The sequence below is a fragment of the Phascolarctos cinereus genome, unplaced genomic scaffold, assembly GCF_003287225.1.
Source record: "Phascolarctos cinereus isolate Bilbo 61053 unplaced genomic scaffold, phaCin_HiC Scaffold_3;HRSCAF=262, whole genome shotgun sequence".
Taxonomy (NCBI): domain Eukaryota; kingdom Metazoa; phylum Chordata; class Mammalia; order Diprotodontia; family Phascolarctidae; genus Phascolarctos; species Phascolarctos cinereus.
The window spans coordinates 68,462,959-68,483,314 of record NW_027555736.1 but is presented as its reverse complement, the minus strand read 5'-3'; the positions used below and the strand labels follow the sequence as shown (position 1 = coordinate 68,483,314).

Genomic DNA, 20,356 nt, shown 5'->3' with positions numbered 1-20,356 from the left:
TAACTTGGATTTCTTCCTCTAAAGAAAATTTTCATCTGCTTTAACCTTTTTTCAGTTGGAGAATAGATAACTAAAAGTTTCTACTGCATAATTGGGTTAGAAATAACTTTGAGAGCAAAGTGCTGGGCACAGAGAAAATATTTGATAAGTTCTGATTTATTGATCTGGTCCAACTCCCAACTGTAGTCAGAATAATGTTTAAGTTGATAAGGGAACTAATTGCCTGTGCTTTTTAAATTAAAATTTGTTAATTTTTTATCTTTTTATTCATTGACTTGAGAATTTGTTCACTGAATTAATTAGACCAGAATATAGGATAGCTTCATACATGTCTATGAAAAAAATCCTTATGTTTCTGTCATATTAATATACTTAAAATGAATTAGTACTTTTATGTACAACTTTTCATAGGAACATGAAAATTATGTTTGAAAGACAAATATTGATTAGAAATTTGGATTTTGTGTTTTTCTGTGTGGTATAGATGATGGAACACGGGTTCCACTTGGAGAAAAGCAGGATTACATCAATGCAAGTTATATCCGTATATTGAATTCAGGGGAAGAATACTTATACATTGCAACTCAAGGACCCCTGCCAGGAACCATGGAAGACTTTTGGCAAATGGTTTGGGAAAATAAATCCAATGTCATTGCCATGATGACCAAAGAAATGGAGAATGGATTAATCAAATGCCACCGTTACTGGCCCATTTCTCTGAACAAGCCTTTGGAGCTTCAAAACTATATTATTGCATTGGAGAATTACCAGATACTAGAAGCTTTTACAATTCGAGAGATTAAAATGGTTAAAAAGGTGAGTTGTTAAAAAAAAAAAGCCCAACAACACCACCAAAATCACCATAATGCTAGGCATTATATCCTTGTGTGTATTAGTATACATGTCCGCATTTGAAGTTGGGGGTTTGGGAGAGTAACAGAGAATTAAATGTAAATAAGTAACAGAGAATTAAATGAAAATAAATGTGAAAAATAAGAACTTCTATTTCCTAACTGATAATAAAACCCTCCCAAACTCCAAGCCATGGCATCATGGAAACCTAGAGTTTAGAAGTACCTAAGTTATCATCAACTAACAATTATTAAGTATCTAGTTTTTGCAAGATTCTGAGCTAGGTGTTGGAGACAAAAAGATAAGAAATAATAGTCTTTGCTCTCAATGAGCACATCTTCTATTGGAGTAGACAGTCTGTGCATTTATGTTTATACAGAATAAATGTATTTTTATATTTATAAAGTGTAAATATTTAATTTTTAGCTAAGTGGCACAGCAAATAAAATACCAGGCCTGGAGTCAGGAAGACTCTTCTCCCTGAATTCAAATCTGATCTCTGACACTTAGCTGTGTGACTCTGAGCAAGTCATTTAACCCTGATATCCTCAGTTTCCTTATATGTAAAATGAGCTGGAGAAGGACATGGCAAACCCCTCTAGTGTCTTTGCCAAGAAAACTCTAAATGGGGTCATAAGAGTCAGACATGACTAAAACAACTGAACAACAACAAAATGGAATAAATGCAAAAATAATACAAGATAGAGAGGGAGGGCAGCAATGTTTGGTAGCAGGACAGTGCTCGAATTTAGTCTAGAAGGAAGTGGGGAATGTTATAAAGCAGAGTTGCTGAGGTAGTTCATTACAGTCATGGGGAACTGCCAATATGTGCAGGGGATGGATTACCTTGTGTAAGGAAAAGAGAGGTCTATTTGTCTGAACTATAGAGTCCAAAAAGGAAAGTAATGTAAAACTAGACTGCAAAAACAAATTGGGGCCATGTTATGAAGGACTTTAAAAATTAAATGGCAGAGTTTTTCTTGGGGGGGGAAGGGTATATTGAGTAGGACAGTGATGTGTTCAGATATGTGCTTATGGAAAATTACTTTTGATAACTGTGTGGAGGATAGACCAGAGTGGAGAGCGATGAGATAGGGAGACCAATTGGGAAATGGCTTGGAATAGCCCAGGTGAGGGGTGATCCTCATGAATTATGGTCTTAGGTACATGGACAGAGAGAATGGGATGGATGTGAGAGGTATAGCACAGGAGAATGAGTCCCCTCCATGACTACATCCCCAGTAAGCAGACATTCAGCTTCTATCCAGATACTGCCAATGACAGGGAGTTAACTTATCTTTTCAGTCTATTTCTATAACACTTTAAGAGTCAGAAAATTTTTTCCTTAGGTTGAATTGAATGCCAAAAGGAATACACCCAGTGTTTCTCTTCCATATGATAAATTCCTCAGATATTTGATGACTATAACTCTATCCCTCTGTCAGTCTTCTCTAGATGAAGCCTCCTGAATTCCTCTGTTTCTCACTTGACATGGTTTTGAGTTCCTTCACTTTCCTTGCTTCCTTCTTCTTGACCCTTTGCAATTTGTCTGTAACCATCCAAAAATATGGCACCCCAAGCTGCACACAATACTGCTGGTGTAGCATTTGGACTTGACACTTTTGTCAATTCATCCTAAGACCACATTTGTTATTTTGGGCTACCTTGTCAAACTGTCAACCAATATTGATGGAACTTATAGTTCATTCATATTTCTCAGGTCTTTTTTACATGAACTATGTTGTGGTTATATCTACCCCCTTTTGTCTGATTTTATATAAATTTAGGCCTTTACATTTATCCTTATTAAATTTAATGTTATTAGATAGAGCCCACTGAGATCTTTGGGGATCCAAATTCTGCCAATCAGCATATGAACTATCCCTACTATGTTGGCATTACTCACAGAATTGATAGATATGTGCTTTCACCTGAACCATTAATTAAAACATTGAAGAATGCCAGAGACATTATTAGGGACTTAGATTGACATTAACGTAGATGTGGGTCCTCAAAGGTGGCGTATCATAAACATACCATTATATTTCTCATAATACGATTTAATGTATTTATCCATTTGAGATGCAATATGGCAGAAGAGATAGAATGTGAAATTTGTAGTCAAGGCCTGGATTGAAATCATACTTCAGAAACATCCTGTGTTCCCTGGGCAAACAACAACTTCTCTAATATTTTCTTTTTATATCTCATCTGTAGAATGGGGAAGAGGATGAGGATGATGATAACTAGTATACATGTAAGATTTTCAGTTTTTCAAAGTACTGAGTGTGTGTTGTGGTGTGTGACATAGTCAGATTTGCATTTAAGGTAAATCACTTAAATGGATGAATGGAGGATGGTTGAAGTGGGCAGAGACTTGAAGCTAGCAAATCCCCCAGCAGGCTGTTACAATGGTCCAGATGTGAGGTGATGAAAGCTGGTACCAGAGTTTTGGCAGTATCCAAGGAGAGAAGGGGGAGTATTTGAGAAATGTTGCAAAGGTGAAATCAACAGACTTTGGCAAAAGATTGGATATGAAGGATGAGAGACAATGAGGAGTCCAAGTTGATTCCTAAATTGGGAGCCTAATAGAGTGGGAGGATGGTGTTGCCCTTTACAGTACTAGGGAAGGTAGAAGGCAGGGGAGGGCTTAGGGGAGAGATGATGTGTTCTGATTTCGACATAATTGAGTTTAAGATGTCTACTGAACATTCAATTCAAGATGTTTGAAAGGCAGTTGGAGATGTTAGATTGGGGGTCAGCAGTGAGATTGGGGTAGGATAAGTAGAGTTGAGAATCATCAGCATCAGAATTGTAATTAAATACATGGGAACTGATGAATCATCAAGTGAAGTAATACAGAAGGAGAAGGGGAGAAGGCCCAGGAGGAAATCCTGAGGGATGCCGAGGGTGAGAGGGTGTGATCTGGAAGATCTAACAAAGGAAATGTAGGAGGAGCAGTCAGATACATAGGAGGAGAGAGTGTTGTCTCAAAAACCTGGAGAAAAGAGAGTGTCAAGGAAACAGTGTCAAAGCCTGTAGAGAGGTCAAGGAGAATGAAGACTGAGAAAAGGAAGGAAGGAAGGGATGAAGGCAGGAAGGAAGGAAACAAAAACTTAGTAAGTGCCTGCTGCTACTAAGAGTGAAAATGCACTCCTTTAGGAAAGGTCTTTGCTGAGAATATTTTTAGTGTTTCATTTTCTATTTCAATTAAATACTTTTGCTCAGTCTATATTGTGGTTTTTAAATTTTATTATTATTTTTTAGTATAATTGACATTTTAGACCCAAATTAACTTTAGAAGTTTCCAGTGTCACAGAGGATTAGGAGCTCAAGGCAAAATGAAAGTATATTTATTTCCCAGATACTCCACATTGAATGTGGTAAATGGTGAAAAACTTTGAGTTCATGACTCATGAGGATTAGTTGAATAAACTGGGCACGTTTATCCCAGAGAAAAGCACATTCACTGGGGACAAAGTAGCTGTGTTCAAGTATCTGAAGGACTATCATATATTTTTTGCACTTTTTATTTTATTTTATTTTTTTGTCCCTCCCTTCCTCCCCTCCTCCCCCAAACCCTAGGATTATCATATTGAGGAGGGATTAGGCATACCTTCTTTGGCCTCAAAGGGAAAAACCAAAAACGTTCAGCGGAAGCTATAAAGAGGCAAATTGAGATCTGATATCAGGAAACATTTCTGAACAACTAGACGTGTCCAGGAGTAGAACTGGAAGCCTTGAGAGGCCATGGTTTCCCTGTCTTAAAAATATTCAAGGGGCAGCTAGGTGGTGCAGTGGATAGAGCACCAGCCCTGGATTCAGGAGGACCTGAGTTCAAATCCAGCCTCAGACACACAACACTTACTGACTGTGGGCAAGTCACTTAACCCCATTGCCTAGCCAAAAAAAAAATATTCAAGCAGAGGGCTGGGTGACCACTTGTTGGTTATATTGTAGTGGGGATGCCTTCATCAATGGTTTGGATGATGTGGTCACTGAGGTCTATGCCAACTCTCAAATTCTGTTATTCTTTAGGAGTTCCAAAGTAGACTTTCCCTTCTGTTGATTATCTCCAATTTAACTTTTTACATCTTCTTTGTACATAGTTTGCATGTTGCCTCTTCCATGACTGAACTTGAGAACAGGGACTGTCTTCTGCCTTTCTGTCCCCAGCACAGTGCCTAGCATGTTGGGTGTTTAATGAATGTTTATTAACTGACTAACAGTACCTGTCCCACCTTCTTCACCAAGTGGTGCTCACGATAAACTAATCTATGCAAAGGTATAAAATGCTATAAATATCAGATAACATCCCCACGTGGTAATGACTTGAGGTCTCTAACCTAAGATATGGTGATGGTGCTTCTCTCGCAGACAGGCTCAGTTCACTTTGTGCATCAGATACAATTCATTAATTGGCCGGACCATGGCATTCCCACATCATTTGATGGTTTTGTGAAGTATGTCCGCTACATGAAGAAGATCCATGAGACGGGACCCATCATTGCACACTGCAGCGCAGGCATTGGGAGGACTGGGGTCATCTTGTGTGTGGATGTTGTGCTTCGTGCCCTAGAAAAAGACTTTGAGGTAAGTTGCCTGTCACCCTCACCCCAAAGAATCATATGATGAAGCCAGCACAGTGAAAGAGGGCTTGCATGTTTGGGAATCAAAGGTCCTTGATCAGAATCCAAGCTCTGACACTTATTATCTGTGTGACCACATTGCAAGCGGCTTAACTTCTCTGAAGCCTCCTCACATAATCGAGGAGATTTAACTAGATAATCTTAGAGGCACTCCCAACTCTAAACCTATGATGCCATCTTGGAAGAGTAGTATTTGCCATTTGGAGCTTTTCAGGATGCTACCTAAAATACTGTCGGTGATATGTATTTTACATCCTGGGCAGTCTACTTAAATTATAGCAAAGTATAAATCAACGTATCTTTAACTAGGGTGTTCATCTGGGGTTTTGTTCCAGGATGCCAAATTTGGAGGGTACTAACAGTAATTGCAGTCCTTCCGCAGCGTAGGAATATCAGAGCTTAATACATAGCAAGAAGAGCTAGTTAAACAGGGAGTTAGCAGACAGATGGAATCACTGCCTTCATTCTGCTCTTTCCTCCTTCTCACTCTTTGCTTAATGGCCTCCTCAGAGTACTCATATGCTGATGTCCCCTTCCCCTCCTCAGAGGACATGTCTTGTGCTACTTGCTCTGGGTGCAAAGATTTGTAGTTATTTGTAGCCACCCTAGAGAATGCCAAACTCCAGACTGTCCCCAGCTATCCTAACTCCTTTCCTGTCTTCATTGCTCTTTATCTTCTGTCATGGTTTGGTTCACCTATCCTTAGAGATATTGTCTGTCGGTGCTAGGCCTCAGGAATCTTTGATTTCTGAACCCAAGGCCTTTGGGCAGAACTGGGAAGTGGCCCAGGAATCCTGTACCCTGGCTGTATAAGTCTTACAGACCATAGGGAGAAAAGGCAAGAGAGAGGGATGGACCTCAGGTTTCAGTGTACTTTTCAGTGCTTTGGGATTCTGAACAATGTTCAAAGCTTGCAAAGGGTTTCAGTTAAGGGTAGCTAGGTGGTGCACTGGTAATAGCATTGGGTTTGGAGTCAGGAAGACTTGAGTTCAAATCTTGCCTCAGATATTTACTAATTGTGGGACCCTGGGCAAGTCTCTTAACCTTTGTTTGCCTTAGTTTCTGCGTCTGTAAAATGGGCATAATAGAACACTAATATCCTTGAGTTGCTAAAAAGATCAAATGAGATACTATTTATAAAGTACTTAGCACAGTGCCTGGCAAAAAAATAGGTGATATAAAATGCAATAACGTTAATAATGATGCTGCTGCTGCTGATGGTGATGATGATTACCCGAGTTCATTCATTTAGCAAGCATTTATTAAATGCACACTGTATCAGGAGATGGTTATTTAAAGACAAAAAGGAAATATTCCCTGACCTCAAAGAGAGAAGATTTTTTTGAGGAAACTTGTAACTGGAAAATTAAACATAAAATATGTGAAGTAATTTCCAGGAGGAAGGCACTAGTAGTTGGGGGGAGGCAGTGGGAAAATAGTCATGTAAAGGATGCTTGACCTGCATCTTTAAGGAAGAGGAAGATTTGCTGAGGCGGAGTTGAGGAAGAGATACATTCCAGGAATAGGAAATATCATATGTAAAGGCTTGAAGATGAGAAATGGAATGTCGTGTGTGTGTGTGTGTGTGTGTGTGTGTATGATTAGATGGTCTAGTTGGATTGGAACATAAAATGCATAAAAAAGCTTAGAAAGGTATGCTGGAGCCAGCCTGAGAATGGCTTTAGAAGCCAAACAGAGAAATTTATATTTGATCCTAGAGAAAGTGAGAGCAAATGGAGCTTCTAGAACAGGGTAGTGACAGACCTATGCTTTAGGAACATCACTACAGCAGCCATGCAAAGGATGGATTGAAGAGAGGCGACTTGGGTTACCAATCAGAAGGCTGAAGGCTATCCCATGAGAGGTGATGAGGATCTGAACAAGAGCAGTGACTGGGTGAAGAGAAGGATGGATGGACTGACAAATGAATGGGTGGATGGATGGATGGATGGATGGATGGATTGGAGATATACTGTGAGGTAGGACTTGACCATTGAATGTGAATAGAGAGGAAGAAAGAAGAGTTGAAGATGGCTTCAAGGTGGCAAATATGAGTGACTTGGAATGGTATGATGTCTTGGACGGTACTGAGAAAGTTAAGAAGAAGGGACAGTGTGGTGGGAAAACTGGAGTCAGAGGTAGAAGGGGGTGAAATTACACCCAGGATTATACTGGTAAATGTTTAACAACCAGCTTTCTGAAAAAGACACCTAACAATTTCAAAGTTAAATCTTCATTTTCTCAATCACTTTAGGTCTAGACAATTAATAAAACAATAACTCAAGTCCTGATTTATAATATTTTTCAATTTCCAAGGCACAAATGGTCATGCTGAAAATTGAACAATCAGCTTTTGAAAGCTGGTATGAGGTGACTCTAACATGCACATGACTGTACCCCACATGTTGGGCTTGATAAGTTTACCCTAATCCTAGTATGTAACCCAGGGGTATTATTAAAATAGAAGCTATAGCTTCCCAATGTAAGGACTTCGGATCTCAGAGATCAGAGACCAAGGATTGACTGCTGGATTAAATTAAAAACAAACAAACAAACAGAAATCGCAATAAAGCAAGTGCCTGGGCAGCCCATACCAAACACAATACTTAGTGCTTCATTGGGTTTAATCAAGCTTTGTCTGATAGAGGTAATATAACCCTGTATAGACCTTGTATATTCCAGATTTTACGCTTGCCATTTATGGGTGACTTTAAAAAAACAAACAACAACTCATCCAGATTCCCTATTTCTGGCTTTGCAGGAGGAAATAGTGTGCCCTTGGGATTGGCAGTGGGAAAAAAATCCTTCATCTCCCACTTCTGCACGAAGCACTTAAAACTACAAATTTACTTACCATCTAAACCCAAGTAGGCAAGATAGAGCTGTTTGTCTCCCATCTTGATGAGGCAGTGAGAAATAGAACGACTGCTTCAGAGAAATGTTTCTGTTTGCTTCTTTTGAGTTCTTCACTCCTTTTCGATTTTGTGGGAAAGAACAAGTTGGTTATGCTAGTATAATGTGTTAATGAATACTTTGATGTGCTGTGAAAGAAAGCATTCATCCACACAGACCACCTGCTGCCTCAGTTGCTATGACACAGTCTTTCTATTTGTGTCTGCAAATCATAGGATCCCAGAGTTGGAAAGGGTCTTAGTCCTCTAGTCTGTTCCCAACCTAATGCAGGAATGGCCTCCTGATGCCCTGAGAAAGGTGGCCAACTGGTCTGCGCTAGTCTACCCTTGGCGATCGAGGGCTTCCTAGCGCCATGAAGCAGCCCATTCCATTTTCAAACATTTGTAATGATTAGGAAATTCTTCCTCAATCCGAAACAAAATTAGACTTCCTGTACCATCTTAACACTGATCTTAGGTCTCCCCACTGCAGCTACAGAAAATAAGTAACATATTTACCATAGGATGCCCACTCACATAGCATTGTAATTACAGAACCAAAATGCCTTAATTTATAAATGAGAAAACTGAAAACCAAGAAAGGTTAAGTGACTTGCCCTAGGTCACATAGACAGGAAACACCAGAATTAGGATTCAAATGTTCTATGTTCCTCCTACTGTATCATATTGCCTTTGTCTTTGAAGGCAGATATCATGCCCTCGCTTCCTCCCCGCCCCCACACCTTGGTGTTAAACATCATCTGTTTTGAATGATGTAATTTTAAGACCCAAGGGCATTTCCAGCCTATATGTCCATATTCACCTTCCAAAAGTTCCCTTCATGTATTCTATGCTTCATGCAGCTGAACTGGACTTTTCAGTAATCTCTCAACAAACTTAGCACTTTCCCACCTCCACACCTTTGTTCACACTGTTCCCTGTGTTTGCTATGTCCTCCACCAGTCTCTGAGACCTTCTGATCTTCTGTCCATCCTTTGAGATCCAAATTGAATGCTACCTCTTCAAAGCGTCCCTCCTCTCTCCAGCTGGAAGTGATTTCACCATCATTGGATTTATTTTATTTGTATACATTTATCCTACTCTAATTGGTGTTCTACTAATCTCTCTTAATTTCTTCCTACAAGATTGTGAGCTCACTGAGGGCAGGGTCCTTGATTTAATTGTTTTTGTATCTCTCCTAGTTTCTATCACACTGTGTTGCCCATAGTAAGAAACTGATAGATGTTTGATGAATGCATAAATTGTTAATGCTTTGAAATTTCATAACCTCTTCATTCCTTCCTGCCTAGTGGTATGATATTTTGTGTTGATATCTTCCAATAGATTCTCCACAGACTATTCAATATCCTGGAGGCATATTCCTCTAGTTCTTTTAATATTTCATAGATAACAGGGTGATAATGAGGCCCATCCCAGTTAGTTTTCTAATCTTATGGCCTCAGTTTATTTGTTCATGAGATACAACTTGTTCTGCTTAAGTAAGGAGTATTGGGAGGTTCAAATGAAAATGTACATTAAAAAGCAAACTGTTCCACCAATAAAAGATTGCATTATTAACCTTGTTATTAATCTTTGTTCTTATTACTGAGATCTTCAAATCTTATGCTCTGCTTGCCTTCCAAACAGTAGAGATCAACCATCACCAATCCAACCTTACTTCCCACTCTTCTTGAACACATTTTTGCAGCCGTTCTATTAATTATTCTACCCCCATCCCTTTTCTGTATCACATCTTTGCTTATGCTCTTCATCCTTTCTGGAATATGATTAATTTTCCTATTTATCTATTCCTAGTTAGTTGTGTTCTGATAAATGTTTAAAATTGGCTTTCTGAAAAAAAATGTTCCAAACATATTTTTGACTTCAATCTGCATTAGTGATGTTCTCCATCAGTTCCTTAAGTTTAGACAATTAAGAAATCAAACCCTGATTTGTAGCATTTGCTGATTTCTGAGGTATAAATGCTCACACTGAAAATTTATCAATGTGAGCTGGTCAGAGATGTCTCCATCATTGCCCTGAACTTCTGGCCCTCCTTTAAGTCCAGCGCCCATCCTTCCACATCTGTGAATTCTCATTGTTGTTGTTCATCCTTCCTGAAGAGGACCAATGACATCACGACGGTGATTTCTTGACTTGCATGTGAACTGGATTTAAGTGAGGCAGGCTCTGGTGAACACTAATCTCTTCTTTTTCTGATTGTATAACACAGCATGATGGAAAGAACATAGGGTTTAGCATCAGACCTGGGTGCAAATCCCTATTTTTCAACTTACTACATATTTGACCTTAAGAAAGTTACTTGGGCAGTTAGGTGGTACAGTGGATAGAGCTCTGGCTTTGGAGTCAGGAGGATCTGAGTTCAAATCCTGCCTCAGACACTGGACACTTAGTAGCTGTGTGACCCTGGGCAAGTCACTTAACCCCATTGCCTCACTGGAAAAAAAAGTTCCTCAATCTCATTGGTCCTCAATTTCCTCATCTATAAAATAAGGGTGGGTGGGAGAAATAAGAGTGTTAGATGGTCTTTTAGGGTTCTACCACCTTTAAATCTATGATTCTGTGGGGCAGCCTGGTGTAGTTAGAAGACCTGAATTTTAATTCTGAGTCTTGCACTTACTACCTGTGTGACCTTAGACAAGGCAATTAACCTCTCTGGTCCTCACTTTCCTCCTACTTAAATGAAGGAGTTGGAGTAGATAATATCTGATGTTCTAGTTCTAAATCTGTGATTTGATGATGGATTAACCTAACAGGCTATACATGTAAATAATCTGGACAACATTCATTTTTATCCACTTGGGATTTTTCAGGTAGATTACTTGGCCTGTTTCTTTTGAGTGACTATGGATCTCACTGGGAAGATCCAACAGTCTTCTAGGACTGATTCAAAGAGCACAATGTCATCCAAAACACATGAGCTTCTACAAAACTTACCTCCATGGAATTCCTTTTTCATTTCAACTTCGCACAGGCCGGTCTCCACGGCACTGGAGAGTACCTTTGATGAGCATGTACTTGCTTTATGACCCATTTATGACAGCTGCTAAGAGGGTCATTAGACAAAATTATCTCCATGCTTGCATCTATCAGGTAACCCTGTAGGATGTTAAGACAGGCATGGGGGAAACTCTGTTGGAGGAAAGTAGTTATGACTACTATTTTATCTACAGAGGCAAATGCCTTTTGTTTTTGAGAGATGGGAGGGGATAATAAACAGTAAACACAATCATGTCTTATATTCTTTATACTTCTCAATCAATTCGGTGACTGTGAAGATGTGTTCTGCTGTAGAGAGTCACCCATGAAAGCCTGACTGTTTCCTTCTCACATTTTTATCAAGTATGTTCTATTCTCATGGAGGTTTTTATAGAGATGATAAAGTAAACATAAAAGTCCATTACTGTCAAAATCTCTGTCCCTCTACCCTCTCTTGTAATAACATCATCTGTGATTTTTTTCCCCTTATATTTTGCAGTCTTCTCTTTTGGATCTTGAAAATGGATTCTCCTAATGCTTTTAACATTGTCTTGCCTCTTAAAATATTTTTATTTGTGTATTTGGTTCAATCTAGGTACTCATCCTGTTTCATGTTCTCAAGTGTCACTTTCACTTTCTCATAGAGTATGTTGTGTGCAGTCCAAACTTGGTGGATTCATTATCATCAAGGATGAAAACATATCACTAAAAAATGCAGGCTAATCTATACATTTCACACCTATTTGTTGTCCTTTCTATTCTCTTGATACATTGGGATGAATAATAATAGTAGTTATGTTGGACTTATAAGCAAACACTCTTTCCATTTGCACCGAGTGAGTTGATTCATATGCCTGAGTTTTCTGTAGATTTTTTTTCTTCATCGTTTTTCTCTATTTTGTGAAATGATACTGCTCATAATTTTCAATTCTTTTAAAGTGTTTGGATTCTTATCTAAATAAATGACAAATAAGACAGCCAGGTGGTGAAGTGGATAGAGCTCTGAGGCTGGAGTCAGGAAGAACTGAATTCAAATCCAGCCTCACATACTTACTAGTGGGCAGGTCATTTAAACTCTGCTTGCCTCAGTTTCCTCAACTATAAAGTGGGGCTAGTAATAGCGCCTATCTCACCAGTTGTTGTGAAGACCAAATGAAATAATATTGATAAAGTATTTAAAACAGTGTCTGTTACATAGTAGGTGCCGTATAAATGCTGATTCCCTCTCCTGCTGCCCTATTCCCTTGGCTGCCATGTAAGAAAAGTAGCTCATTAGCTGGCATCTTGTTTCCGAACTCTTTCATCATGCTTGTTGTAGTGGATGTTTTTATATTGGCTTAACCTCACTGAAGAATGGCGCTAATCAGCACTTCCACTTTTATCCGTTTTCCAGAAGTGACAATGTGCTTAAATAAATTGGTTTGAACCCATTATAATCGTGTCCAGTGTTATTTTCTCATCTGAATCCTTTCTTCTAATTTGGTATTCCTTTTGTCCCTTATTTTAACCTGTTTATCTTACTGTACACAGAGAGGTGATTCTGAAATGACTCCTATTGGTAACCAGTCATTTCTTTTCTCAATAAGCATTTCATTTGATAAATTCTTTAAATGCTTTGAGAGTACAAAGACGAAAATAACTGCCCCAGCCTTTAAGAAGCTCACCTTGTGCAAGACTTGGAGAGATGAATGCCTCCCAGTCTTCCATAATAAGAACTCAGGGCTCAGGCAGACTTGGGACTGCAATCAGTTTTGTTGCTTGCTTTTGTTTTTGTCCAGACCTGTGAGTTCGTTGATGTAGGGAACTCTCAGGTGAGGAAACTTCCTATTGAAGCAGATGAGACTCTGCTCTGCTGCTGAGAATTGCCTGGGGGGGGGTATTGAGAGGTTAAGTGACCTGCCCACTCTCACATGGACACTATGTGTCAAAGGTGAGACTCTAGGCAAAGTTCCCTTAACTCGAATAACAGATCTCTATCCACTATATCATGCTGCCTTTCAACTACGTTATTGGAGTTAGAGGATTTTGTGGGCTAATCCCCTAATTTAACTCTTGTTTGAGAGGTCACTTCCATGGAAGTATCTGCATTGAGTTTCAAACTGGAGAGTATATATACATGTGTATATATATACACACACACACACACACACACACACACATATATATATATATATATATGTACACACATACACACACATATGTGTATGTGTATTTTGCTTTTTTTATCTACCCAATGCAAGATTGATAGGTGCTACTTGATTAACTGACTCCACATTTGGAGGTTAAGATATGAATGTTCTATCTTCAATCAGTTTTGTTTTAATTTTTTTTTGAAGAGAGTTATTCATGTTTTGGGCTCTCCCAAAATTATCTGTTATGATTCTTGCCTTTAAAAGAATAGAAAATTGTTTAGCAAAAATTCTGATTTTCTTGAGTGCACATTCTTTGAGTTACCGAAATCTACACTCTTTCTTTGGAAATGTATTTGTTAGTCCTGGGAGTGGTATATTTTGTTACCTCTGAAAATGAGAACTATTTTTTTTTATTAGGCTATGTGGTCTTGGTCCAGAAGGGGTAACCTTAGTATATTTCTCTTTACCCAGAGCTAGGATAATAATAAGTCCAGAGTTGTTCTTTCATCTTTGTTAATGCTCAATTTCCTTCTAACAGTTCAATATCAAGAATATCGTGACCCAAATGAGAGAGCAACGTTATGGTATGATTCAGACCAAGGTAAGCTCTCACTACGGAGATGAGAACTGAAGCCATTTTGGTGAATGTCAGGGAAGTAATCTCTAGGGTTGGCAGAATATTTTGCAATGATTAAAATATCGATGCCACTGACAAGTTACAAAGAGAATGTTAGCCCGGCTTTAGTCAGAGCAGGGCAGTACTTACTTATGGCACATGAAGACAGAAAGCATGGGTGATTAGAAACCAAGGTAGTCTTTATTTTAGCTCATTTTCCTGCAAATTTCCTATGTAGACTTTCTTAGTTTTTCAGGTGTTGCCTCAAGTCACTAAAAATTTTTCTTCAATATATCAAAATTCAGTTCAACAAACATTTATGAAGCACTTAGTATGTGCACTAAGTACTATGAAGTACTTACTGTGTACAAAGACAAAAATGAAATAGTCCCTGCCCTCAAGGAGCTTATATTCTACTGAGGGGGCACAACATGTACACCAGCACATAAATATAAAGTTCTGCAAATGATGTATATCTGTCCCCTTGTGCAGATCCCATCTACACTGGTAGAATAGACAGTTTAATGAATGGCTGTGGCCAAAATACTCTCAAAAGTAGCCAACCTTCCAATAACGTTCCTTCTTGAAGCTAATTGTCTAAATTAGTCCTTGGATTACAGGCTATTGCTGGCTTCTTCAGCTTTCAGTAGCCTTCTTGCTTTGTGCTTTCAAAGCATTGCCTTTGTAGAGCTCTATAACACTAAGAGACACTGAAGTACAACTTGAGTGGAGAAAAATCATATATGTATAAAGAAAAGGAGGAGAAGCAATTATCTAGTTCACTCCTTCTTCCTCAAACCACTTTTATTTGAAACAACTAAATAATTTAAGAAAAGAGAGGCTGGTTTTCCTTAGAAAAGGGAGAGGACTGCTTTCATATTTAATGTCAGCTCACTATTTCAGGTTCCCAATGGAGATATATTCTTAGAAGTATAAGCTTGGGAAAAGCTGTGAGCAATCACATAGTCCCTCTCTCTTGTAGTCTATGCTGAAATTAATTCATCAATCAACAACCATTTATTAAGCTTCTTTTATATGCCAAGGAAATCTTTTGGGTCTAAAATTAACTTGTGATCTGAAGATCAAATTACCCTCAATCGATGATTTAAATGTACTTCACACTCACTTATTAATTAATCATCACAATGTTTTTCTCTGAGATAAACAATTTATAGAGAATTCCTTGGATGAATATGTCTATCTACCAACTTTATGGTATCATTGATGGAACTAAAAAACTTTCAAATGTTCCCTGCCAACTGGTTGATATACGTATTTACTATAGATGCGAATTGATTGTTTTTCTCTCTTATTTTCATGTATATATAGGTGCAGTATCACTTTTGTTATGAAATCGTGCTTTATGTTCTACGGAAAATTCTAACCTCTACACTCAGTTCCACCAAATAAGAACAGTTCTTACATTGCGTCTGCAAGTGACCGAGTGGCTTGGTGTCTGTCTCTTCCTCTGTGGACATTTATTAGCTTATGGACACAATAACATATTTTTTTCTTAGTGTATTCAAGTACCTTAATGTCTGAAGAGTCTCTGAAGGTAGTAAAATACAGGTTGGGGATGAAATAATGCTTAAAAAGAAACATATTGCCTCATAGTGGTTGTTTTCAATACTATCACAATGCTACCCCTATTTCAATGGGACAATCATTACAGAAAGTAACTGTGTATTTGCTATGTAGCTGAGAAGATGACAGGGAAGAATAACAGATCTTGAAAATTTTGGTAGGATTTTATTCAGGAAGAGCATCTGAAAGTTAACCCTAAAGGGTTCTAGAACGCTATTAAATACTTTTTTGTGGGAGAATTTAAGGCCAAAAAACTTCAGGATAACAGCAATTATCCTTTGCAGGTTCTTCAAACAGAATCTTACTTCTGTTCTTTGGCTAAAGAGTTGGTATTTCCAGCTGGTTCTTTAAATAACCCAGACTACAAAAGACCCAATTAGGGTGCAGTTATTGTGTCTAAGCAATGAGGACTCCTTTTGTAGCTTTCTTCTGTACCCCTCTGGGAGTTTGCTGAGATTTCATGGGGAAGATGGTATCTTTGAGCAGTTGCATGTATGTGCAGAACAAGAGGACATAAGGAAAATGCAGAAGGTGGTCAGGATTCTGCTCTCCCACATGAGCACACGGAAGTGAACAGTCCAAAATGGAAATGGATGTTTCTGCATTAGAGCCAAGACATAACTATGGCCCAGCTTGAGTTCTTTCTAGTTCCACCCTAACACTTGGAGTATGACTCAGCCTGTTGTGTTGGTATCAAACAGAACATTTTGGGCTTGTTATTCTTTTAGCTGACCAATAACTTTTGATCAAAAACTATCATTCCATAATTCTGAATTATCCACAAGATCCCTTAAGCTATAGATTTTCTTTTTCTGTCTGGGATCTGTGATCATTCATTTCTTTATCTGTTTTTCCTCTCCCCTAAAAAACACTTAGAAGGTTCAATTGGTTTTCTGATTTTGGGGGGAAAATCTGATTTGGTTTTCGGAAAAGAAAGACTCGTGTATTTGCTTTTGAAGGAGGTAAGTACTATTCCATTCAGCTTAGATAGGAACTTGTGAATCGATGAACAATAACAGTGATATGATGTGAGGGAGTTTCAGTTCTGCACTGTACATTATCACCAGTTAAAAGGAATTGATAAAATTCTGTACATTCAAGTGGTATTGATTAGTGATCAGGGTGACTTACGCAACACACAGAGGGAAATGCCTGAAAGTCACAGTTGTAGCTTGTGGATTCCTAAAAGGCTTAATTGCTTTCCTTAACTAAATGTGCACTTGAGTTTGCTGAGAGAAATTGACGGGTTTTAGATAATTATTTTTCCCCCCTGCTGGGTAATATACCATGTACGTACGTACGTGCTTTACAATTTTATTTTAAATCAAATTGATAATTTTATTTATCTTGTCCTGTTAAGCAGTAGTCAGTAAAAGTGTTTGACTTAGATATTTATTCACTATATTTGATAGCCCTCTCTATTTTTTTTGTAAAATAATTGTGCTATATATACTGTACTACACACTTTTGTATAGGATTGTTCAAATGGAAATGTTTACTATGTATTGCATAAAAGTGTTTTTATTTAGCCTGGCCCAAGATTTTTCTTGTGAAGCCAACTTCTATGATCGATGCTGGTATTCTTTTTGGCATATTCATTCCTTAGCTTCTGCATACTATTTTTACAGCTGGACCAATTTTCAATTTTCCAGGGAAATTAAAGTAGCAAATTTGGAAATATTGACCGCATTCATTTTCATTTTGGTCTTAGGGAGGGAATTCTAAATGCAAAAAGGCTTTACTAATTGAAATAGTCTTTCAACAAATTGTGACTCAAATTCTGCCGTAAGTTAAGAATACGGACCTACCATTGACACTTGTGGGAGTATCTCGTGGCTACTTTGGATACACTGGTTTTTTTTAAGACCTTAACATGTGTATACATTAGTTAATGTTCAACTTTAATTAAACATTTTTAAACAATCGTTGTGCACAATATTTATATGCTAGATAAAAAAATTACCTTCTCTAGAAGTGACCTCTGCAGATTTTTATCCAGATAGATTTTAGAAACATGGTTTTCTATGAGCTCTCTCTCTTTTTTTTTTTCTTGAATCTGCCCATGACATAATGGAGTTATTAATTCAGTTCACATTTTCTGTCCATGGATCATTTAGCTGAATTGTTTTTTTATGGAAAACCTCAAAGGAAAACACCTTGAAATCAGTGATGTAATAGCAAATTGAAAACTCCCTGAAGTAATGAGGTCTCAGTGTACATTCCTTCTTAATTGTTTTTCATCTCTAGGTGGAATATGTTTTCCGGTTTGTGAATCTCGTTAGGGTGTTGGCCCAGAGGTCTCAAAGGGTACTCATGAAGTCAGAAAGACTGCAGGGGTGCCAGGCGGACGAGAGAAATTTATTCAGGGGGTCAAAACAGTCTATTGATGCTGCACTAAAGGGCAGGGGTTGCAATACTTGCTAAGGTAAATTTAGCCTTCATCTTTTGGATGCTTAACTGAGTGGTTGAAATGAGCTCAGATTGCAATATACCATTATTATATGACTCTGGAGTTTAACAGAAATACCACCCTTGATGAAAAACTCATTTTTTTTGCACTAAAAAATGAAATCAGTGGAACAGATTAGTTACACAACATCCAGAAGAAAATGAGCCTAGGAGCCCAGCATTCAATATCCCAGCTACCAGTATAAGGACTCACTATTTGACAAAAACTGCTGGGAAAATTGGACAACAGTCTGGAAGAAGTTTAGACCAACATCTTACACCTTATGTCAAGAAAAGCTCCAAATGAGCATAAAAGGTGAAATCATAAGCAAATTAGAGAAGCAAGGAAAAAATATCTAGCAGAAATATTGATAGAGGAAAGATTAATGATCAAACAAAGGATAGAGAGGATCACAGAAAATAAAATGGATAATTTTGAATACATGCAATTAAAAATGTTTTGCACAAAAAATCCAATAAAGCTAACTTTAAAGGTAAGTTACAGAAAAAATTCTTTGCAGCAAGCTTCTTTGATAAAGGGCTCATTTCCAAGATGTATATAGAACAGATTCAGATTTAAATGAATGATAGCCATTCCCCAATTGCAAAATGGTCTGAGGATATAAACAAATAGGTTTGAATGGACAAAATCCAGGCTACTAATAGCCATATGAAAAAATGCTTAAAATAAAAAAAAAACAAAAACAGAGAAATGCAAATTAAAGCAATGCTGAGATTTCACCTCAGATCCATCAGTTTGGCAATGACAACAACAAAAAAGGAAACTTTGGAGAGTCTGTGGGAAAACAGGAATATTAACTCACTGTTGTTGGAACTGTGAATTGGGCAAACCATTCTGGAAAGCAATTTGGAATTATACACAAAAATAACTAAACTCAGTTATAACACTACTAGACCTATACCCCAAAGAGATCAGAGGAAGAGGAAAAAGTCTTACATGTACAAAAATATTTAAAGCACCTCTTTTTGTGTGGTAAAAAGCTGGAGACTAGAAGGATGATGATCAATTGGAATGCATGAACGAATTATGGCATTTAAGGTAATGAAATACTAGTGTTCTATAAAAATGTGGGAGAAAGATGATTTTAAAAAGTTATGGAAAGACTTAAATGAACTGATGCAGAGTGAAGTGAGTAGGATGATAAAAATTTGTGCTATAATCTCTATTATAAAAATGAATATTTTTAGGACTTGCATAAACTGAAAAACAGTGAAATAAGCAAAACCAAAAGAACACATACACTAATAGTACAGCAGCTGATGAGATGAAAAAGTTTGGGGCTATTGAGCCTCTCTAATCATCTGAAAAATTCAGTTGCCAACTTGGGACACCTTCCCCAAGCTGGCCCAGGGGAAGATCCACACAGAAAATCCTGGGTTTGGTCCTAACCCTTGGCGATTACTCATTGTGTGAACCTGGACAAGTTAACATTTTCTTCAGCATTTTGAAACCATTTTAGGGATAGAAATGTTAAAATGAGTAAAATAAGATTAGGGAACCAGGTGGCCTAGTGGATTGACTTTTGTACTTGGGAGTCAGGAAGATCTGAGTTTGAATCTTGCTTCAAGTTAGGAACTCAATCTTACTCAGCTGCAGTTTCCTCATTGGAAAAAAAACGAGGATGGTAACAGTACTGACTTCATGGTCTTGTCATGAGGATTGAATGAAAAAACATATTAAGCACTTTGCAAGCTTTAACTTACTCTATAACTATCATCTGTTTCTCCTAATCAAAGCTCAATCTTGAAACACATAATCTGATGCCTCTGTGGTTCCTCTTGTACTTACTGAGGTCATCCGAGTGGTACATCCACGAGAAAAACCACATAAACTCTCCCTATATGGTCATTTACTTCTCTAATATCTTTGTTTCACTCTACCACGAAGGTTTTTATTCCATCCAGTCACTCACTTAATTTTCCTGGACCTCAGTCTGCTCATCTGTAAAACAGAGGGGTTGGAGATACCTTCAAGTGCTAATCCAGTAATTTTTTTTCTTTTAAGCTAGCTCGGTGAACTTGGGCAAGCCAATTAAATTTTCAGTGCTCCTGACAACTGTCTGAGTAAGACTCTATTGCAGATGAGTTACTGATCTGCCCTGGAGAAGAGAATTTCTACCCCCCTGAGCATCCTACCACCACCACCACCACCACCACCACTAC

The 20,356-nt window shown here is 38.0% G+C and overlaps 1 protein-coding gene across 5 annotated transcripts in view; it reads left to right on the top strand.

Annotated features, from left to right (window-relative positions):
• Positions 1–17,649, top strand: part of FRMPD2 (FERM and PDZ domain containing 2) — a 288,737-nt gene extending 271,088 nt beyond the window's left edge. For all 5 annotated transcript variants that reach the window (XM_020997014.2, XM_020997018.2, XM_020997017.2 and 2 more), the window contains 4 exons: positions 485–816; positions 5,230–5,445; positions 14,063–14,125; positions 15,470–17,649. In XM_020997014.2, the coding sequence (XP_020852673.1) occupies positions 485–816; positions 5,230–5,445; positions 14,063–14,125; positions 15,470–15,550 (692 nt within the window). In that variant the 3' untranslated portion in view covers positions 15,551–17,649. The remainder of the gene's footprint in view (positions 1–484; positions 817–5,229; positions 5,446–14,062; positions 14,126–15,469) is intronic.
• The last annotated feature ends 2,707 nt before the right edge of the window (positions 17,650–20,356 follow it).